Source organism: Anas acuta, chromosome 6 (assembly GCF_963932015.1).
Source record: "Anas acuta chromosome 6, bAnaAcu1.1, whole genome shotgun sequence".
Lineage (NCBI taxonomy): Eukaryota > Metazoa > Chordata > Aves > Anseriformes > Anatidae > Anas > Anas acuta.
The window spans coordinates 29,989,939-30,013,452 of NC_088984.1; the positions used below are offsets into that span (position 1 = coordinate 29,989,939).

Here is a 23,514-nt window from a genome sequence, read left to right on the forward strand (position 1 = left end):
GGTTTGTCTACTATTTATGGTCTTTCATAAGCTGTCTGTATAAGATACCCATTAGCCTACAAAAGTCTCATTAATAATTAGGTCACCACTGCTTATAGATAACATTTTGATTCCCTGATTCTGAATGAGAAGGTAGAATGTGGTAGCAGACTTTGTGCCCTATGAAGGAATGGGATATACTTAAATTCTGGAGAGTTATTTCATTGCAGAAGTGAAAGCTTGGGCTTCAACTCGCATGCTGCTCTTAAAGAAAAAAAAAAAAAAGAAATCCAGCATTGCACTAGTAGGGCAGGCAAAGTCTGTAAAGTCACTGTATTGTTTACTCAGTCAAGGCCTGTTAGAGCAGATGGTGTTTTTACTCCAAGATCAGTGAGGTTTGGGACCTGTGCTGTTTTGTGGATACGTGGTTGTGAGCCATGGCTGACATTCCTGAGGGCAGGTCGTCTTCAGATCTGCTGCTGCAAACTGTACCAAAGATTTCCAGTGCAATGTTCTAGTTTATTGCTAGCTAAAGAGTACAAAATACGTTGTGAGCCATCACTTACTGTACTGTGGCATGGAAAAACAGATATAGAGAAGATTGGAAATAGGGTTTTGCTTTTTTCTTAACCATATCAATAACCGCCTTTAGTAATAAAAATTTCAATATAGCTGACAGGTTTTTTTCTTTTCTATATTTTATGAATGCTATTAAAAAGCCATTCCCCGGTAAACAGCTGATGACACTCAGAAAATATTTGCAAATAATCTATTAATAATGAACTCTTTATTCTCTTTCTGATGTACTTTTAATTCTTTGCTGGGAGATTTTTTTTTCCAGAGGCACTTGCAGTATTAGACTGCTCCTTCTCTGCCTGCAAGATACCAGCACAGCTTCTTCACCAGCAGGTTGATATCACAGCTGGCTGCAGGATGCTTTCAGCCCATAAAGGCAGGCACAGGTGGACTCCAATGGAAATGTTCACCTCATACAGGTGATCCCCATCAAGAAGCCTGATAGCAAAGAAGTACAGAAAATAGGATGTAAAGGCAACTTCGCTTCTAATAAGATGATTTTCAGTTTTTCAGCTGTCAGTACGGCTCTCCAAGCAGAAAAATGAGTGTGACCTTATCATGCTATGCGTCCCCAAATGCTGTCTCAAGTGAATACGGCCCTTGTGTAAACCCTGCCTCATGGTTAATCAAAGTATTTCACCATCTGCAATTCCTTATACTAATGAAGAGGAAGAAGTTTCTTTTTTTTTTTTTTTTTGCCAGAAATATTTCTTCTAGGCTTTTTCTTCTTCCACAGCCTCTTACTGGCGTTGATGTTCTGGTTACGTACCATCAGGTCCCATAATGCTACTCAATGCTACTCATAATGCTACTCAATGACTCGTCTAAAAAATTTAAAGGGATGTTGTCAAGGTTGTTAGGCCCCAAGTTTAACCTGCAATACTTCTGGAGAAAAAAAAAAAAAAAAAAAAAAAAAGATTGACATAAACTGTCCCCCAGAGCCTGAGCATTTCCAACTGCATCCAAAAAGAAAGCGGCAGCTGGGATAAAATCCCAAATTACTTTTTGAGTAACACAGAAGCCAAAAGGTTGGTCTCTTTGAGGCTTTGCTTGTGAAAATTGTTCTGTGCTTTGGTCCTGCTTGTAGGAAGACATTGAATATACAAGAAACTTACTTTACAAGTGAAGGGGACAGGGTTTGTTCCAGTCCTCCTTCTGTAGTGAAGGAGGTCACAGAGACCCTGTGAGGTACAGAGGAGTTTTGTCTTTTCAAGGGCAGCTGCCCTGTTCAGCTCCTGGGAGTTGTTGTTTCCTAGCTCATACAGCCCCTACCATGTACACCATTTTTCAGAGCTTTGTAGTTCTGCCCTAACATATCAACCAGTGCAGGACATTGAAGCCTGAGTTCTTGATCGACAAATCCCAAATGAACATTTGCTACCTGTGTATGGGGGGAGGAGATCAAGATTATTATCTGCAAATAAAAGGTACTGTCAAATGCTGTAGAGCCTCCTTAATGGCAATTCAAGTAAGAAGCCCAACTTCTTTTGCAAGAGGGTGGAAAGAATGGACTAGGTTAAAATAAGCACTGTGCAAAGGATGAGAGATTTTCAAAGAAAAATTTCAATCCCTGTTTATATCTCAGCTGTATGTCTCTGGGGGTAGGTTTCCTTATTTCCCCTCCTGGTTCTGGGTGAGCAAGCAGTCCTTAACTTGTGCATACATGCACATATGCACGATAAAAGGAAGAATCTGCTAGTCCATCAACCTTTATTATATTTGATTGCACAGTATTCTGACAGTAATCTTGTACTATTATGTGTCATGTTTTTTCTGTGCTATCAATTACTATGACTACCTGCATGTTAACTCCATGCAGAAGGTGGAAAGCCTCTGCTTTCTTTTAGAGGACTGATTGATGGTTTAGGAGAATACAATGGGGGTCGTGTTAATACCTTATGATGCCTGGGAGGTGCAGAGTACAAAACAATGTTGTTAGTCCCACTCCACCTGGGCAATAAGGCATGTGCCAAAAGCTGAGATTGTATAGTACAAGACAAGTCTAATTATTCTGCCTTGAATAAACACAGTGCAGTTCTCAATTCGTGTCTGTGTGTATACATTATATATATGCACAAATTTTAGGCCTTTAAATGGCTTGTTCTGTATAACCACAATCAATAGTAAGATAATTTATGTGGGAGGAAAGGTTAAACATAATTATGTGAATAATCTGAAGATGTTTAGGAAATACTTTTTTTTAAGTGTAAAAACCGTATGGTTTCTCCACTCAACAAAATGCTTGTGTCTTAAATAATATGATTAAGAGTGGAAGCAAAGGAAACAATTCAGGAAAGTGTGAATGGGAAGGACAGTGAACATGATAGCAGTGAATATGAATCAGTAGATAGAAAATGATAATTGTTGATAAAGAAAATTAAAGCTGTTAGAAAAAATTGATGGTCTGTAGAATGTGAAGTCTACAAGGATGGCGAAAGGAATTTAAATTCATCAGCAACAAATTATAGCCATGGTATGAATGAAATACTTGACAAAGGAATATAATACCAAGTCCTGAATTTAAAAAGGAAAAGCAAGAATTTTTCTATTAATAAGAAATAATTTTGATTTTATTTTACTGTAAGTTTCTACTTCTAGTAGGCAGCTAAGCAGCTGCTAAGCACCATCTACAGTACTTATTTATTTGTGTATTTATATTACATATGCACAAATGCATTAGTTGTGCTCAGGAGTATTGCAGAGTTGGCTTAGAAGCTTTCTAATCAATTGTCATTTAATTTTTAAGGGATTTTATAGCAGTGGGGATGGTTTAGAAAAATAGTAAAAAATTGATACTATGCTTATATCTGAAAAGAAGAAAGGGATGCTGAAGAATCTGTGTATTATTTAACCTCATACTGATCCTGAGCAAAATCATGGAAAAGCTGATTTGTGATATAATTGGAAAATAATTTCCAGTGAGGGACTAAGAATCAAACAGAGTTATCTAAATCTCTTACAGGAGATTGTGAAGTGATAACAAGCTGAGCAGTTTTTAATGCTGTGTTATCACAAATATCTTTGAAGAACAAATGTCCTCATGAGGCTAACCGTAAGGTCCTCATTGACCTTCCATGTCACTGTGACTGGGGAAAAGTGCCATGTTTAGGTCTTGCAGTATATGCTCTGGGCTTCAGCTCCATGTGTCCATTGTGTTGTGAGCATGGTGCCTTACCTGCGGTGTTGTCACCCGTCTTGGTCATTCAGCTAAGACAAGTTCACACTTTCACAACCCCGTATCTCAGTTGCTGCAGCCCTGAAGAACATGGTACGTACCCACCCAGACACTGCTACAAGGACTGCTCCCTCAGCCTGTCACTCTTCCCATGTCACCCTTCCTGTGGCATCCTTCTCAGCAGCTTCCTCTGCTGTTGCACAGAAGATGAGCTGCTGCTTTTTGCTCTGAAGACCCTTCGCAGCATCCACCCTGATTCACTTTCACCATATTGGTGTCTGTCTCACTTAAACCTCAGCATATGTTTGTTAAAACTGTTCTCTTTCATGGGTAGAGTGCAGGTGATCCAAATAGATTACTGTAGGGTTGCTGCAGCCTATAAATATGTGTGAAATTGCAACGTGCTGTACTACATCAAGGCCTGCGTAAGTACAAGAGAACTGAGTGAAAACTCCACTTGTCTTTGTAAGCTGTAATCTAAATAGGCACTTAAGGTATTGTATAACCTTTAAATATGATGGGACTGCTTGACCTCTGGCACTCAAACAAAAGCTGTTTTTTATTGTGGTTTAGGTAGATTGTAATGTGCTGGTTATTTTACATTTAACTTTTTTAGCAGCAAAATGAGGAAGTAAGTTATCATCTTAACTACTGCTACTGTACGTGAAACTGCTCTTAAATCAAGTGGGATTGTGTTGGGGTTAATCATTTAAAAGGTGTGAGCTGTAGCGAAGTACACACTACTCCAACTGTGTTGCATGAATATAAAAATCTTTGTCAATATTTTCAGTTTGCAATATTTCAGTTCTCCATCTGCATCTCTTCCCGTAAGTTGTTCCTCCTTATTGAAGTGGTTATCTTTTGTTTGTTTTTATTTTTTTAATGAAAAGTTGAAACTTCTGGTTGCAAAGTTGCAAAATAATGCAAGAGAAGGCAAACTCCAGGAGGCTCAGCACTCAGGTTTGCTGCTCGTGAAAGACTGGCCTGATGAAACACATTTGACTTCTGCAGGAAGTAGGATGTTACCGACACAACCAACGAGATAACGCTACTATTGATGGGCTGCTGATAAATACAATGCTTCATTTGTTTCTCAAGAAGGGAGGGAAACCCGGTCTCATACTGACTCAAAAGAAGCCACCTCCCTCTCCCGTCTGAGGGGGAAATGGGATTTGCGGTACACAGCAGGCGATGCGGTATTCCACCACAACATAACAAACAGTCTTGACAGCTCTGTATGATGCTGCAGTTCGGATTTTGCCATCAAGAAAATCTATAAACTATACTGAGCTTTCTGAAATCATTAATGCCTTAGTTGTATTGATGATTTCATTTCTGTGTTACAGGAGCGTGGCCTATCTGCCTAGCTGCAAGCTGCGGCTTAGCGTTTTTATGATGCTCTTTCTTGCCATGCGCTCCCTCCCCCACCAAAAGAAAATCCATTGCGTAAATTGATTTGGGGATCAGCCTTGATAAAATACCAGCATTCAGCCCCTCGCGACAGCGTGGCTGTATTGTTAGCTGTTCTTGATTATTTGGATGCTCCGGCAGAAGCTGCCACATCAGAGTTGGAGGTGTGCAGAGATTAACTGGTGTCTGTCCAACCATTTGTCATACAAATAACAGTGCCAGTAGAGTGAAATACTATAAATCACTTTTTTCCAGGATTGAAATCTTTTATCAGTTGTGTCAGTTTCATTATTCAATAAGCGATTAGTAACAGCCATTGTCATTTACCCATTTAGTAGTTAACAACTCAGATCTCCAGCTAGTAAAGGACCATATGACACAAGCATCTGATGTAAATGCGGGATTTAATATTTATCTTTTCAGGCAAAATGCAGTTGTTACTCAGTGCTTTGCTGAGGGATGAAAGGCAGTGGGACTTAGATGTGAGTCTCTTAATTTGAGCCTTCTGGTTTTGCTTTATCGCACAGTCATGTGTTTGTGTATGCCCTGACAAAATGTGCAGTATTTAAAATATGCAAATACACAATTGCATCCTTCTTTTCCTAACTTTTTAACTCCAACCACAGCATCTCCCCAGGGAATTTCTGCAACTGCAGCTTTTTGACAAAAAGTCAAATTACAGAAATTCTAACTTTCACATAAGAGCAGCTGCGTAGGGTCAGAAGTTAACCTTGATCTTGCTGGCTATGTTCAAAATAGTATCTGGGCAATGGCTGGGTAATACCACATCAAGGGTGTCTTCAATTTATTATTTCTTGCATTTTTCACTGGTTAACTTAAAATGAACAACTTTCAGTAAACCTGAAGCTCCAATCTAGTACATGTATAGATAGCTTCCTGCACTTGAAACCCTTGAAATCCAGATGCAATGTATGGAGAAGACACACAAAGATGAATCTTCCATAGGAAAAAAGTTTTCTATTCCCATTAGTAAGTTTAAAATGGACAGGTCTGAATAATTTCCTTCACCCTAGGAAGAGTCCTGGGTTAAGACTACCTGCCCACAAAGACCTTTGTGCTCTGTTGCAGGTCATTGTGGCAACCACTGGTCAAACAATGGCTTCTGCAAGTCGGCCGGTCTGCAAACAAAAGGTTCTTGGTCCCATTACCCGCTTTTAGCTACGAGTTGTGGTTGTGGTACCAGATGTGAAATGCTACGTGGATTATCCCAATGAACCCTCAGTACCCCCGGTTGTCCTCACGGTGTAGGACCCAGAGCTGGGGGGCTGTTTTCTAAGAGGCCAGGTGAAGGGGGGGCGAACTGAAAGCCATCTTCCAACTGTGTCAGTGCAGAAGCTCGGTCAAAAGGGGGGAGGTGGTGACCTTCCTGTTTTAGCACGAGCATTCAGGTTTATAGAGAAATAGTCATTACAGATGGCTTGGTAGTTTGTAGGAAAAACCTTGACACAATAAATCTCTCCAACTTGAATATATCTCATGAGGAATCCCTATTCTAACGTGGAAAGTTGCACCAAAAACAAAGTAACGTGCTTTACAATTGAACACGTAATAGTGAGAAAATGTCTACTGCTTATTTTTACAAGGGAGGAAAATTAAAGAGTGCACGTCCATATAGCTCCAGAGGAAAGCATTGCTGCATCTGGTCACATATGGATGTCATTCCCCAAGAGCAAACACGAGTTCAGTGTGTGCCTGCTCCTCCTCTGCCCTTCAGATGTGCCCGTCACCACTCACCGTGCTGGAGGGCAAACTGGATGATGGGGTGGGTTTCACAAAGGACTGAAACTCTTCAAATAAGCCCATTTCTAAGTTGCTTCGTGGATAGACTTTTCCAAGGTGTTCCTTTGCACTACTTGGACTTGCTGGTGGTGTTGAGCAAGTTGTAGATGCTCTTGCCTCTGTTTTACATCAGCTATATGCATAGGCTGTATCTAATGATCCTTAGGAACTGATAAAGCCAACAATTGCTTTTTTAGAAGAGTAGGCTGTCTGTGACATCTTATTGCAGCCATGACTTTTACTCAGGTTTTTATTTGCATAGTGTGAGTTTACATTTCATAATAGTGCAGATAACATGGATTAAATGTGATGAAAAAATGTGTCAACGGTAGGAATGGAAATTGTGATTTCTTTTCCATTTTATATTTGCTTTACATTTCAGAATATGTAGAAGGTGGAAGTCACAAAATTACTCTAATGCCTGATCTGTCTTTATCTTAAAAGACTTCTATGGACAACTTAGATGCCTCCTTTGATAGCAATGAGTGTGGTGGGAAGTCTCCCTTATCATCTCATGAAATGCTGAACAAAATACATTTTTCTTTGGAAAAATCTAACCTCTTATAATCTGTATCTAACAAAAAAAAAAATCAAGAAAATGAGAACTGTGACAATTATGTAAATATTGATGTTTCTTACTGCCTGCATCTTGCCTCAGCTTTCTTAAGTTTCTTACAAGGTGCCTTGACAGAAGTTGCTCTGAAGCACATTAATCAGTGCACAGAGACCTTCCTATCCGACTTGGTACATATGTGAATATATATATGTATATATATACACACATATATATATTTGTATATATATATATATTTGAACATGTTATGATTTTTCTACCACGTGAGAAAACAAATGTGCTCTTTTGGGCTTTAATTCAGCCACTCACAGTAGTTCAGCCTAATTTAGGACGTTTTGGTTTTAGCTTGCAATATTTCCACTGTGACACCTTGTACGCATTGGAAAAGAAATTTTGTGGGAAATCAATGGCCAAATACTTTGGAAATTCAGGATTCCTGTGCTGGGAACCGTTTTTAAAGTGAGCACTGAAAATATAACTCCATTGAGCAGAAACAGCTCTTTCTGTTGTTTTGTAACAATTACTGCTGACAGTAATTGCTTGCACTATCAACAAAACGTGGCTGCTTTTTGTTCGGAGAGGGAGAAGGGTACAGAGCAGTGCATCTCTGGTTAATGGATTTAAATGCTGCTTGTTTATCAGCCTATAACGGGCAAGATTGTCGTCTCCCTGTCCATAGATGAAACTGATGGTCCGAAACAAGAATAAATCCATCATGCCATAAAACTAGTGGTTCTCTGTGGGGCAGGCAAGGAAGCGTTTTCTCTTTCCACTGAGCAATGCTGTGTCTAAACAGCAGAAAGGAGGTGGGCTGATTGCGAATAACACGTGGCCCCCATATGTCCCACACTTGCTCCTCTAATCTTTTCTTTTGTGTCCCAGATGCTTCCCTCGCACGGCGTTTCCTCTTCAGCCCTCTGCTTTCTCCTGCTCTTCTTAGAAATGCATCGCTTCGGTTTTAACAGCGATGCATTTTGCATTATACAGCGGGAGCGTTGCCAGGAAGGACCAAACCCAAGAGGGTTTCTTGTGCAATTCGTGCAGTTTTACAGGGTTTGTCACAGGTGTTACTCAGCCAGGTGCAGCGGTGTGATCAGGTCGCAGTCAGCTTTCCCTCGTGCCCCCCTGCTGAGCCTGGAGGTGCATCGGGCTGCAGGGTAGGGCTGAGAAGGGCGAGTTCCTCGGTGGTGTCTGGTTCAGAGAGCAGTGTCCCAGGTGGTGCTGCCCTCACTTGAGCTCCCACTGTACTAATTACAAGAATGGGACTGATCTGGAAATCAAGATGTTGTCTAGCTAATTGGATAGGTATTCAGATATCTTTGGAATTCCAGAGGGGCCAGTGTCTTGTATCAAATCTAACAGAAGGGAGCATAGCACCACAAAATAAGTGTAATAGTAGTTTGTATTTAGCATTTAATGTTAAAATATAGTGACCCGAACAGCTTTTTCATACGTACTTTTACTAAACCAAAAAATAAACCAACATGCACTGTACACTTGCTTAGCTTCTGGATGGCTCTGATAATAAATACTTGATTCTAGATTATTTTTCTCATGTTTCCAATTGTACAAGACATGACATAAACGATGAAAGAGTGTCAGAAGGCCCACTTGCATACTCTTCCACCTATTTAGAGTAGATTAATATGGACAATAAATATTAAAAGAGAAATAAAATATAATTTTTAATAGGCACCTTTTGGGTTTTTACGTTTGAATTACTAGAATGGAGTCAGCTAGGGTTTACAGAGAACTGTCTTGTATCATTAAAAATGAAAAAAAAATCATTGATTTTTATAAATAGCATTTTGTCAGGGTAATATTTTTGCATGCTGTTAGGCTTTTTTTTTTCCTCTGTAGTTTTTTTCTTAGTACAGATGTGTGCACAAAAAAAAAAAAAAAAGAAAAAGGAGGCAGTTTGACAAACTGATTATCTAATTCTGTAATAACTCAGCTAGCCTTGTGAAGTCAACCCAATTGGAGAAACTAACCTTAGAAATTGGTCGATCAAATGCTACAAGCAAAGTACTTGTTTTCCAGTATTGAAGCTGGTGGTCTAGTGATCACAGCCAAGCAATTATGGCCCTGTTAGATAGCATGAGTAGTAGTCATTAAATAATTATACCTTTGATTAGCTGCTTTAACTGTTCGTTGCCTTTGAAATATGATAGTATAATTTAAAGCTTTTATTAAAAGATAATTTTTCTAGGTGGTTGAAAAGGATTTTGTGTGTGTGTATAAAAGACCCATAATTTTCTGCTCAGATAATGAAAAACTGAGAAAAATGTTTCCAATTAACATTTACGTTTGTCGATTTGAATCTAGTATATTTATAGTGTATTTGAAATGCACTGAATAGTTTAGTTAGTCCTGTACCTGCTGCAAAAGTTTCTGTGGAGAAATGTGACGGGGAAAAAAAGGAATTAAAAACATTTTTTAGAAATGTTTAATTAAACTAACTCCTAACTTTCTTCCCTGCCATGAGTAGAAGTATGAATGCGTTTTCATTTTTTGTCTTCATTCGAAATGTTCCAAGCTGAATCTAAGCCAAATGTAATTAAGTATTAATGTGAATTGAAGTATTACTTTTAGAGTCTTTTGCGGGTTTAAAACAGAGCACTGGAAAGGATTTTAGTTTGGGAGGAGAGTTTTTTTTTTTGTGTGTCAGGCATAAGGTTTTACTTGTGTTTGGGTTGGGTAACTTACATAACTTGGCATTTTTAGTAATTTGCTCAGGAAAACAAGCTGCTCAATATCCTGGTGTTCAAAAAGAACCCATATGATATATTAAGGGCTATTATTGTCAGACTTTGGCTTCTATTTTTATTGAATAACCATCAGTGGCTGTATTTTTTGTATTTCGTTTTTTGTATTTTTTGTATTTGTATTCATTTTTTTGGTCTTTTGGGGTGCATGTCCTGTTAACATCAGCATACAGAAGGAATGTAAGGTTTGGAAACCTTAGAGTTGCCCTGAAGTGTTTAAAGATATTTTACTTTGGAAATCTGATTTAATAGATCTGCTGTATGCAAATATGACCATTTGTTAGGAATTATACAAAAGTAGTGTATATATTTCTGAGATCCTTGCACTTGGTATTTTATTTTAAAATTTAGTGTTGGTCAGATCTAGAAACATTAAGTATAGATAATTTGACTTTCTAACTACATCATATATTATATATGCCCTTTTTGTAACCCTTTTTGAGGAATTTTCATCATTGCTGCTTCCATATAGGGTAAAAGAGACCGTCTCAGGCCCCTTCACAGCTGAAGGAACAAGTTTAAGTGGTGTAGGAATCTCCTAGGCTGCATCTCAATGAAATAATTTCAACCCTCTTATGAAGGAGTATGATCTTGTTAAGCAAATCGCTGTTCTGCTGACCAACAAAAAAGGAAAATCCCCAATCTGCAGTTTCACAGCTCCTGATGAAACCACTCATGATGAAGAGTGAGCTGAAAAAGAGGGTGAGGGTGGCTGAAACGTAGAAACGTTTCCGCAGTGTGGTGGCAACTTCATGTAGATTGTCCTGGAGTTTACCCTTAAACACCCCTCTTGTGTCTTCCCCAGATCTTACATATCCCTATTTTTCTAGATAGATGTTACACAGGTATTGTATGTTTTTAAAAAAAAATCACCTGGTGTATGCTATGGCAGGTTTTTCCTCATGTATCTTCTCAGTCTTTATCATTACACAATAAAAATAAACAAATGTCCCTACGTGAATGAACAGTGTTATTATTTTGAGCTTACGATGATGAGATATTCTGAGAAATGAGTGGCATGCTGACTCCATCCCCAGCCCCCTTCCTCCAGTGTAGGTGAAAAGATCCTATTATTTCTGATAATTGATGCTGAGGGCTGTGGCGTGCCTCATTTAATCAGCACTGTTCAGCACACTCCAGGGATGTAATTCATGCACACTTTAACATCCAACATGGCTGACAGGGCTTGGACACACAACCTAACGGCTACATCATTTTTTAATCAGCTATCTGAGGACTATTTATCTAATCAACAAAGAACTCTGTCACACGGAGACCAGAGGTGACATTAGCAAGTCTGTAGTTTCTCGGTACAGCAGTGGAGGAGGATTTGTAGGGTGAGACTCTAGATATTGAGACTCCCCTAAGAAAGAAAGCATATTTCTGCTTATCATGCATCAATAGTGTGGTTTAAGCAACTTGAAGGGGGTTGTAATGTCGTGTTTAGGTGAGCAGCACCTTAACCATCCTTCGAGAACTTCACAGGTATTATTAAACAGGCGTACCATCAGGCGTGCACATGGTTTATACAGTAGATGCTTTTAGAAATAATGGTATGTGATCGTAATGGTGGTAAACATATTTAGTACAATACCTAACTAATCAAAATCAGACAGGAAAAGTAGATTCATTAACACGGAATAAATAGCATCCCTATTAAAGAAAGCAAACACAGAAGAAACTCTGTCTGCAAGGGGTTGGTCACAGATGTAAAGTTATTGCCTGAACAAATACGAAGATATGCGGTAATTGGGAGTCATTAAGCTTAATTGATTCCCAGTTACTCCGTATCTTAACAAAAGGCCATTCCAAAGCCTAATTTTCTTCTTCATCTGCTGACATGCCTATTCTCACTTTATGATATAAACATTTAAAACATGACCAAGCTCATTTTACATACAGCATGTATGTTGGATAAGTATAATTCATCTCACAAGGTGAAATATTCAAAATTAACAGCAAATGGAGGATTGCCTGTGCCTCCAGATACAGCTGGATGTCCTCCCAGAGCTTCAGCTGAAATGACAAACTGTTGCCACCATTTTATCATCAGGGCTTGCTGCAATGGACAGAGACCTAATGTTTAATCATCTCCCACTAGTTTTAACTGTCTTCTATTTGGATTCATTTTACAGAGCTCTATTTCAGTGGTGTTTGGATGGTCAAAGACTTGTTCAGCCACTAAATAACATGTACAGCTTCCATTTTAGAGTGTGTGCATTGCAGTCTGTACCTTCTAAACGGCAAATGTAAAGATAAGGACCCAGAAAATTGAAATAACAGAGTGGAATTGCATCTGGTAAAGCACAGTGAGTCTCTTCAGCACCTAAAGTCATGACAAGGGCTTCATGACTCCTATGCTCCGTGTGCTCTGCAAGCACACACAGACCTCTCTGTCTGTTTGCCAGGCTGTAGCATTTCTACACATTAAGCCTCACGTGCCCTAAGTCATGCTTGATTTAAGCAGTTAAGGCTTTTCATAGGAAACCCAGATTTTTATTGTTTTGTAAGGTCCAGGTTGTAGATCTGGGAGCTTTGTGGTTCTGCAGCTGGTGAAACAGAAGGACGAATTGGTGGGAGTAATTCATTTACAAAATAAACAGGAAAAGCTTGTGTAGAACAACAACAACAAAAAAAAAAAAGTGTGAGTCTTGCTTGTGTAAACTCTAGAAGAGGTCAAAGCCTGTGTTCTGAAAAGATGAGTTTATCACATCAAGATCAACTGCTGAAGGCAAGCCCCACTAGCAGTTTTTAGGTAGCTAGATGCCCAGGATGTTGTTTGGTGAGCTACAAGACCCCTTTGCCTGCAGTTTGTCTCTAATTAATCACTTTTTCCCAATGTTCTTAAAAATTGCCCTTTCTCTAGGGGCTTCTCTGGTGCCCTTATGACATGAGTTGGGTGCTTCTCAACACCCTTTTGTGGCAGGGAGTTTGTCTTGCACTATCGGCAGGTGCAGCAGAACTGGGGGAAAAAATGGATGTATGGACTTTGGAAATGCAATCTGTCCCATTTCAAGGCTCTTCTGGCACAATAAAGTTGAGTTACATTTGCAGAGCAATGCATACGAGAAGTTTGCCTTGCAGCTTCCCTGTAATGGCGGTGCTTTGTTCAGTGGGGCTGTGTGACTGGTGAATCAGCGTGAGGTTTTTGAGGTGAGAATGAGGGCTATGTGCTACCCCTTTGAAATGACTTTCATATAATGTTATGCGCAGAGCGAGCAAACCTTGACAGCTGTCATGGGTAACGCAACCCCTGCTGACACACGGACCGCTGGTACGATAGTCCCATTTGATAGAGAGCACGTCCTTCTAAAAGTAGGTGTCAGCCCTCGTGAAGTGCCAAGCCACGGCGAGTTTCGGCATACTGCTTTGCAGAGCTGTGCTTGGTTCCCAGCTGTACACAGGGACAACGCAGCCAGAGAAACTGCGCTCTGCATTTGCTAACAGAAATGATGCAGAAGGGCATTTCTCTACGTGGCTCAACCAAGAAATTTTCGAGCCCAGTCTTAACACCTGGCACCAGGAGGCATCCGTCCTGGCCAGGGCTTCTGCAGGCTGTGAACTCTTGAGGCAAAGAGCAGAAGACACTGATCATGTCATGTCATGGACAACACCTGAAAAGGTTTTGAGTTTTTTTGTGTATTTGTGTGTGGTTTTTTTAATCTTACAAGGGGCCATAGGTGAGGCATGAATGAACAATGGCAAGTGTTTTGTCTTACTGGACTCATAGTGTTTAGGTGTAGACGTGGCAAGGTACTTTCTAAAAGTGAGAGCTACCACATTCCCTGGTGAAACACAAAGCTGATATTAAAAACACCCATAAGATGCTCTTGCAACTCTTTTGAGTGACCCAGAAGGAGTGAAGGAAGGAAATGGGAGTGCTTCTGGAGAGACTGCAAGGAACACATCCAGTCCTCCCTTCTGGATGCAGAAATGGCTGGGGATGTATCCTTCCAAAAATGCAGTTCTACCCCAACAGAACTTTGCAATTGTGCACACCATTTGTTCGCCATAAAAATTATGATGAAAATTAGGATGAAGCAAAGAGGAATACAAGCAGTTTGAACTGGTATGTCTGTTTAGGTAGCATGTGGTTCTTTTACAGTATGTGGAGATGATTCAACGACTGCTGACCTCTGACTACCTGGGGAGTAGTTCCTGCTATAAAAAATAAATATCTGTATGGTCCATTGTAACACTTGACACAGTTATATAGAAGCACATCATTCTTCCCTCCTTACAAATCAATACGGTAGGTTCTAGTCCCTCAAATGGTATATTTGAACTAGATGTCTGAGCGTGTATGTGCCACACGAGTGACGCATCAGATCATAGATGGTAAAATTGAGAGTAGCTTCCTTGTAAGAGCTCAAGAAATCATTTTAACCCTTCATCGTAAAACCACATGTCAGGCTCCGAGAGTCAACGCTTTCATGGTTTGTTGCTTTGTGATTTCTTCCTATGGTAACCACTGGGAGGAACTGCCAGATGATGGCTTGCACCAAGTCGAACGTTGCAACAATCAAGGCGTTGTTTTGCAGGTGTGTTAAAAGCAGAGCTCAGAGCCATCGGGTGACAGATAATGACTTATTGTGCTAGTCCAGATTGAGAGTTTGGAAGCACAAATTAATTTGCCTGGCAAAGGTAAGAGCTTAATCTCAGTAATCTAAATTCTGGAGTTAATGAGCTTGGTGAAGATCAGAAACTGTGCTTCCACTCTGTGCCTACATGCTAGTTGGGATGGGGCCCTGCTTTGATTGCTGCAAGATGTTGTTTTCCTGTCAGCGTTCAAGCCAGAGATCAGGGCAAGTGTCGATGTTAACAAGATTTTCTCAAAACGTTATTAAAATACATTAGTCATTCAGATTGTGGTAGTCCAGCATACTAGGCAGAATACTAGTTGCCATTTCAGGACAAGCTAAATCAAATACTCGTATCTTTTGGGAAATAGTTACCTTCATTCCAGGTATTTGTTGTTTGAGAAAAGTATTTATTGGTTTCTTTTTAATATCTCTAAGTAGATATGCTTCTTAGTAAGGTTATTCGAAGAAAACAGACTTCCAGAAAATACTTCAACAGATAATTCACCCTAAAGATCTTTTCTCATTACAAAGCTTTGTTTCTGTTAAATAATAAAGTATTTTTAATAACTTTTCATTGGAAACCAGTTCTGGCTTTCATGCTTTTCTTTATCTATGCACATACGTATACAACACCAGAGCTGGCAACCAGAGCTCACACTGAGCTAACTTAAAACTGGGGAGTGAATCCAGGCTGGATGGACCGAATATTCCGGCATGTAAGTCAAAGGCGGATCAGGCAAACAATGACCTCCAGTGCCTGCTGAGGCCTTGTTGGTAGGTAGCAGAAATTTATAGTCAGACTGTAATTTTGAAGGCAGTCAGGGTGGGATGGCTGGGCTAGGCCCTGGTGGTCGCACGCACATCAATCACCCGGCGGAGGCTGAGCTTGGCACTGTCCAACCCTGCTGCTGATCATATTTGTGAATTCTCAGAGACCGCAGAGCACCACCAGGAAGCAGACTGGATTCTAATCGATGCTAAAGGACACGCTAGGATGTATCAGGACCTCAGCTTCACTGAGAAAAAAAGTCCATTTGTTTAAAAAGAAGAAAAAGGCATGACACTGAACACATTAAAATGGACTATTTCATCAATAGGTTAATAGAAAACCAGGCTGCAAGTTCACTTCCTGCTTATATGTCCGTACTTTAACATGCGATTAAAGTTTGAAAAATGAAAACAGACTGGGAAAGGGTCTTTGTATACTGGAAATGGTCTTCCTTTCTTGAGGGTGCCAAACCTCGATTTTGCCTATTTATATGTAAATTTTTTTCAGGAAAAACAAGTTTTCAGCTGGGAAATTGTGCCTCTCTAGTTGCTGGTACCTGCTGGGACTAGTTAAGTATTTCTAAAACTGAAGATTTTTCATATTGAAGGATGCATACAACGAAGATATATTTAAATTCGATGAACTTTAATTTTTAAATAGATCTAACTTAATCTTCCAGATAACATTACGTACTTTAATTTCAGTGATATATAGTCTAAAGGATGTCACTCAGATGAGTGACACGAGCCGGCAATGTGCACTTGCAGCCCAGAAAGACGATTGTGTCCTGGGCTGCACACACACGAGTGTGTGTGCACACTCTGAAGCCTTGTAGCAGCCTTTCAATGCTTAAAGGGGATACAGGAAAGCTGGGAGGGACTCTTCATTAAGGAATGTGGCAATAGGACAAGGATAATGGCTTTAAACCAAAAGAGGGGAGGTTTAGATTAGATGTAAGGAAGAAATTTTTCACTCTGAGGGCGGCAATGTCCCAGGCTGCCCTGAGGAGCTGTGGGTGCCCCATCCCTGGCAGTGCCCAAGGCCAGGCTGGATGGGGCCTGCTCTGCTTGAGGGGTGGCACTGGGGGGGCTTTGAGGTCCCTTCCAGTCCAAACTGCTCTGTGATGTAAGGTACCCAGTCCTCCATTTTCCCTCTCAGCACAGAGCACTAAAGCCTGCGGATCACTTTATTACAACAGGACATCTAGCTCAACAGTCCAGGGTGCTGAGGCATTTCTCTTAGCTGCAGTAATAACTTTTTTATAGCTGTTTTACTGTCTGTGCAGTTTGAAGTTCTTTCTCGGTGTGTACATGAGGATGGCTTTAAACAGGCAACTTTGAGATAGGGGCTGGAGAGAGAAACGTTCTCCTTTCAGTGCCTGAACACATCACCTCCTGCAAACACGAGCTCCGTGCTGCTTTATGACAGGTATCCATGTGCAGCAAACAAGTGCTTGTTCCAGCCTTAGATCTTCAGCCAAAAATCAAGCTTTTTGTTAAGCATTTGAATGACTTTGTGTCACTGTTCCTTTTCTGTGAAAGCAGCTGTTCAGTCTGAGTTCCATGGGACGTTAAAAAAAGTTCTCTGTTAAATTTAGAAAGAAAAATTCTTAAATGTTTTATCACCGTACTCATTATGTTGTGTGATGTTCACGTTATCCTAAAGGATGAGGAGCGTCTGTGCTTAGGGGGTCTTATTCCAAATTCATCACAAGTTTCTCCATAATAAGCTGAATCAGAGTGGTAGAATGTTCGGTTTTAAAACGTCATGGAAATTAATCATAATTAATAATACTGTAACCGATACTGTCCTTTTTAGAAGTCTCACACCTGAGCTCAGGCTCTTCACTGTCTATGGGCACTAGGTCTGTGTGATCTACTGAGAAAAGTCACAGAAGGAGGTCTTGATGCTCTTCCAGTTCTCACTGACCACAGTGATCTCACCCCTGATCCTGTACAACACATTTTACAAAATTATTACAGGCCAGGCAATGTTGCGTTATTATTTCTTATAAACTTGTAAACATCAGGTAAGCTGATGAGGTGGTTGAAAAGCTTGTAGAGATACCACTTTCCATAGATACGCCATTCCCTCCTTGTCCATGGGTAAAGGAGAGGGGACGTTTCTATTATTTCAGCCTAAGTCACTGTTACAGGCCAGCGGTACCATGGTGTACTTGGATGTTTCATGCAATCCTGTCTGATGCAACTGAGTCTAAGCATGTTGTTGATTGAATGCACTTCTCATGCTGTGAATTCACTTGCAAGGAGAAACATGTAGATTTTAAAGAACGTAAAAATTTAGTCTCTTTTAATGAGCACAGGAATTAAGTGCTTTTGAGCAATATTTCCTGCTAATTGTAAAAACAGCAACTGGGATCTCAGAAAATCTAAAAAAAATGTGGATTCTCATAAAGCAGTGGTGGTGTCCATAATATAATCTATCTATATATATATATATATATACACATTTGCAATTTCCAAGTAAAACTTCTGTTTTGCAGTGATTTGCCAGGGGTGAGGGGGAAGCACAAATAAAATTTACACAGCATCTATGTCTACTTGACAGTCTTCAAAATAATGAAGTAATGCCTGTAAGCTCAATCCTGCAAATAACATTCATTCTTGTTTTGATGATTTAAGCCCATTGCATCATCACCTCAACTTTCAAAGGTGTTATAACTACAGGCATCAAGTGATTAATATAGGCTTTTGGAGGAAAAGAACTCGTCTGGCTGAGTTTGAGTATTAAATAGCATTTTACAGCAGTTGTTTTGACAAGTCTGGTATCCTCTGTACAAATACGTTGTGCATTTTTAGTTCTACTGGTCTGGTTTTGTCTGTTCTAATAGCAGATCCATCTAGTCTTGCCAAACCCTGTCATGTTTCAGAGTTTTAAAAAACATTTCCAATAAGGAAGAGGCTTTCCATATTGTTTGTGGATCTGAGAGGCTGTATAGTCTTGTGTGCATTTTCTGTGTGTAACTCTTCACATGTAACAGGCTTGTGCTTGTATTTTACTTCACATGCTATTTTGATGTTTCTTTTTTCCCCCCCTCCTCATTTTTTTTCTTTTCTTTATTTTTATTCTATTCTCTTTTTTTTCTCTTCCCCTTCTGCTCTCTGGATGCAGCCAAACGCAAAGCTTGGAAACTAAACCGTGTTGGTAGCCTGCGAAATATATACAGCAGCAGCAGCACCAACACTGAAGGTAACAAAACAACACGTTTTAGATGAACACCTCCTCTCTACCCCTTTTTTAACCCGCTTTTCTGAAAATTGTCCTCATTCCGTCTCTCCCTTACCAAATGCAGGAATGGAAATCAAATTTGCCCAAAGCATGCGTGCTTTCATCTTATGTTTGCAGAGTCATTCCAGTGGTCTTTTCATCTTTTTGTTTGTGCATTTTATTTTACCATTCATGTTCCTTTCAGCTTACTTAAATTTTGACCTTTCCCTCTAGTCGTGGAGTGGTGATGTTTAAATTACTTCAAGAACCCATTTTCTTCTTTTATTTATTTATTTTTTTATATTCCCTTTATACATGTGGGCACTCAATGTAATATTTCCCAAGTTATTACAGTTTTTAAAAGTGTTAGTATCAGGTGTAATGATCTGTAGCCAAATACAATAGTGTGCCGTGACATTTAAGTAACAGTCTTAATTTGTTTTGTGAAAGCGTTCTCCATAATGCTCTTTGCAGCTCTAATCCAAAGGCGAGACAGTGCCGGGTCATTTGCATGTGCTACTCTTGCTTGTAAATTCTGTATATTGTTGTATTTCTAAAGGTCATCTGGTGCCAAAGTTCACAAATTGACTTACATTGCTTTTTTTTCCACTGAAGACAGCCGTCATGGCTTTTGTATAATAGCACATTGAATTTTTTTTCCCCCTCCACCTTCATTTGAACAACACAATTATAAACTTCCTTCTTTTTTTTATTATTACAAATGTCAAAGGTCAGAATTACTTGGAAGCCAGGAGAGGAGAAAAAACCTCTGCCACCATCTCCAGCGGCATGTAAGAGGGATAGTGTAAGAAATATGGAATGCAAAATAGGTCACAACTCAGTAATCTCAATATAATGGGGGGGGGATTTTTTTCACTTAAGTGCGAACCAAATGGGTCAAGTAATCGCAAGCGCATGCCCTAACACTAATTGACTTATTTTGGAATGATTATAACTGTAATATTTTTCTTAATGTCACTGTTTTCTGGGCTGTTGATTTTAGTGATTGCCAAGCAGTGGCATTAAATCTCTTGTAAATTTTAAATTGCATGCTATTTCTGTAAACAAGTCCCTCTGTTCACATCCTGATCATTAACCTTTGGTGATTTATATCACCGTCCTTTTTTGCACAATTACTGCTGTATTGCAGTTGGATGCCGTGCTCTCACTGCCAAATAAAGTATATGTGGGAAACAAAAGTGTAATTTTCCTGCAGCTTGTTAAGGAGGCTTTTTTAATTATAATTTTGTTTTATTTCTCAGTGTAAATGTAAAATTATTACCTTTCAGAGCAACAGTTGCAAAATTCTGCCTATTTTGATCATTTTGGTGTCTTTTCAAGTGCAAAATATGAAATGAGAGAAAGTGATTATTCGACATAAATGTTTTCTTTTTCCATTTAATAGGAAACTAAGTAGATACTTTTAATAATATTTAATTTTGTATGTACGTGCTGGTTTTTAATCTTTTCTGTTAATCAGTGCACAGACATGTTTGTTACAGGTATGCTCATGGAGGAGCTGGTGATTTTATACCTACTTGTTATTAAATTGTAGCAGTGAAACAAGTGTAAAGAATTCCCTTGTGTCTTACAGATGAAGATCTCAGGGTTTAGGGCCTGTCTGGTTTAAAAAATCCCTTACTGCACTCATCAAACTAGCTGTCGAAGGCACACTGAATAAGCTTATGGGAATGTGTTCCTGATAGCTATATGGTCCAAAGAGTTTTGAGAGCTGTCATCAAAGTGAAATTCTGAAATTAAACAAATGCATCTTTTTTTGGAAGTATAATCCCTGCTGAAAACTGAAGATCCACTGTTCTCCATAGTTTTGCATCTCTGAGCTTGTATGTTTAACCTCGCTGTGATAGCAGGAGTTGTGAGACTGGCAAATGTAGAGTTAATGAGCAGTGTAAGTATTAAAAGCCACATGTTTAGATAATTATGCCTTCAAAAAAGAAAATGTTGATAGGAAATGACAGTCCAGAATAACAAATCTGCTTTAGTCTTTAGCACATGCTTGCTCAATTGCACTTACACGTTTTTACAGAACAAAAATATTCTCATCATGTACAATTCTCATTTTTAAAAGCTTGATCTAGAAAGCAGTTTCTCAGCTAGTTTTTAATTCCAATCCTATTATTTAGGGATTCTGTGCACTTCCATGTAGCAAAATCTCCAATTAAGATGGGGAAAGCAAAGGTCTGCACACAGCAACTCAGATGCTGCAAAGGTTTCATCGATGCTTAGCAGCAGCGAGTGTCTGCGTGGTCCTCGGCGTGGTGGGTCGGTCACTGGTGCCTGGTGCTTGCACAAGGTCACCTTTTGCTACACGCCGTGCAAAGCTGAGAGTCCTCCCTGAATGTGGTTCCTCTCAGCTATTTGATGCCCAAGCCATTGCATTTCTGTCGTGTCTGTCCTGGCCGGATTTTCACAAAGGTGACTGTCTGGGTGTAGGATTCACAGCTGGATGGCTCTAACTTCTGAGGGCAGAAAGAAGCGGTCATTGTACTGCTATGCCCTTTGCTGTTCCTTCATCACTTTCGTACTGATGTTATTTAGAAAGATTATTTCTTAGATTAAAGAAGGTAAAATTTCTTGCAATTGTAGAGTTTGACTAAAACTGCTCGTTTTCAGATTTTTGTGTTTGTTTGTTTTTTTTTCTCATAGGGAGTCACTGACAAATGAAAAAGTCGCACCTGCTCCTTATTGCAGGCAGCCAAGATTTAAGCAATCCTTTGATTTTCTAGGGGGAAAGCATGTAATAGCATGTCGTGCTTAAAACAGACCCTGCTCGATTTCACTCTTCTGAAGCTGGAGTCTGGTGTACCTGCTCTCAGAGCAGGGTTGTTAAAACATGGAATTATTTTTCCTGTAGCAATGTGTAAAGAAGTAGCTTTATGAAATGTAACAACTGTGCTCTGCATGCTTTGGTTAAACATTCAAAAAGATACTAAATCTTCATTTTTCCACTCTTCATGGTTACATGGGACATGTTAAGCCGTGCTGCATTGGAGTTGCCAGGATCTCATGGAAAACTTGTCTTCTGCATATTCATTAACTCCCAAACTACCTTTTGTTGAAAAGGTCGCGATGCTGTTGCTGCCGTGATGCTGTGCCAATGCAGGAAGTTAGCTTTGGCTCAACCACAGCAGATGCAGGGGGAGGCTGTTCATTCACAACACCAAAGATAAGCTCTACCCAATCGACAATTTAAAAAGTGAGCTGTGGGTTTGAAATGTATTGGGGAACACCTAGTGCAAATACAGACTTAGGTACCCTATGAGCTGAATTTAAAAATGACTTCATGCATTTCTTCAAATTGTGTTGTCTTAAAGCGAGTACATATGGTGGGGGGGCTGAGCGCCTTGAGCTAGAAACAAGCCTTTCATCATCAGTTTGTCATTCACGGGTAGTGATATAAAACAGTACCACTGAAAAATTCTTCCAGTGGAATGCAACCTTTACCAAGAGCTGTGGGCAACTGATAGCAGAGCTATATTGTCCTGATAGGGTTGATTTTCAAAACTAATTAGATTTAGACACTGGGTTTGGAAAGGGGAGAGAAGTATTAGCGTAGTCATGCCCAGTGGGACATGGCACAAATATTTCCTTAATTGATGCTGCTAATAAACATGCTTATCTTCCAAGTTACAGGGATAATTTACACCAAGTGGCAAAACGTAACGATAGTTATCGTTATGTAGTACATAAATAACACGCACCTTCGTTGTAAACAAATTGTGTATTGTAAACATCCAGTGTTGATTGCTGGAGCACCTCAGCAGTTTTTCATTATCATCCTTTTGAAAAGATTGAGGGTTATTAAGGAAGGATGCTTGAGTGGAAGTGGTTTTTGAGAGATAAAAGAGGATGTGATAAAAAGGGAGTTTAAATAGGTCTTGGTGTTACTTCAGGCAGGCTTGAATAGGTCCCAACCTGTAACCTCAACTCTAGAAGATGCTTTATGGGTGTTTGAAATATGCCATTGAATCTCTTGGTTCTACACTTGCTGTTTCTGGAAAGTATATGCTGTGCCACTGGCATCTATTGCTATTAATTTACCAAGGTAGCATTAGCACCAGGATCCTCTGATGGCAGCTACATTGTGCAAAGATGCAAATGCACGATCTAGCATCTAAGGTAAGAGGCTGGTTGTAAACCACTGACTTGGAAGTCAGAAATCCAGTTTTATTTCTGATTCTTTACAAATATCCATGTGGGCCTATGAAAAATGCCTTAATCTTGGTAAGTCTTACTTTTATGCCCTTTGAAAAGTGACAATACTGTGGTTTTTTTTAAAGCAAACATTGGGGATGGGTGTGATTTCTGATTGTAGAGTGCCTGGCAGAAAAGGGGGCCTTATCCTCCACTAATGTGCTTGTGGTTATCCACCACTGGTGCAAGGTGTCAGTAGCTATTTATGCTGTTCTTAATACTGAGAATAAAAGATCTGAGAAGTTAAAATTGCAAACAAAATTATATAAGCACATTGTTTAGAGCAGCTCTTACTGGGATACCAAGATGTATGTTTTCCCTACATTTTAGTGGACTTAATTGAGCTCTCTGGAACAAGTTATAGACTAATTGTATCCTGTAGTTATTTTCAGTGTAGATTGCTAAATCTGATCTCTGTTACGTACCATGAACACTGGCAT

The 23,514-nt window shown here is 39.6% G+C and overlaps 1 protein-coding gene across 8 annotated transcripts in view; it reads left to right on the plus strand.

The window, feature by feature from the left end:
- AGAP1 (ArfGAP with GTPase domain, ankyrin repeat and PH domain 1) overlaps positions 1 to 23,514 on the plus strand; it is a 347,733-nt gene that overhangs the window by 274,481 nt on the left and 49,738 nt on the right. For 3 of the 8 annotated variants that reach the window (XM_068686209.1, XM_068686203.1, XM_068686204.1), the window contains one exon: positions 18,764 to 18,841. The exons of 4 other annotated variants lie outside the window; for them this stretch is intronic. In XM_068686209.1, coding sequence (XP_068542310.1) covers positions 18,764 to 18,841 — 78 coding nt within the window. Of the gene's footprint in view, positions 1 to 6,229; positions 7,504 to 18,763; positions 18,842 to 23,514 lie in introns of those variants that run through there. One more of the 8 variants, XM_068686208.1, reaches the window with a different exon arrangement.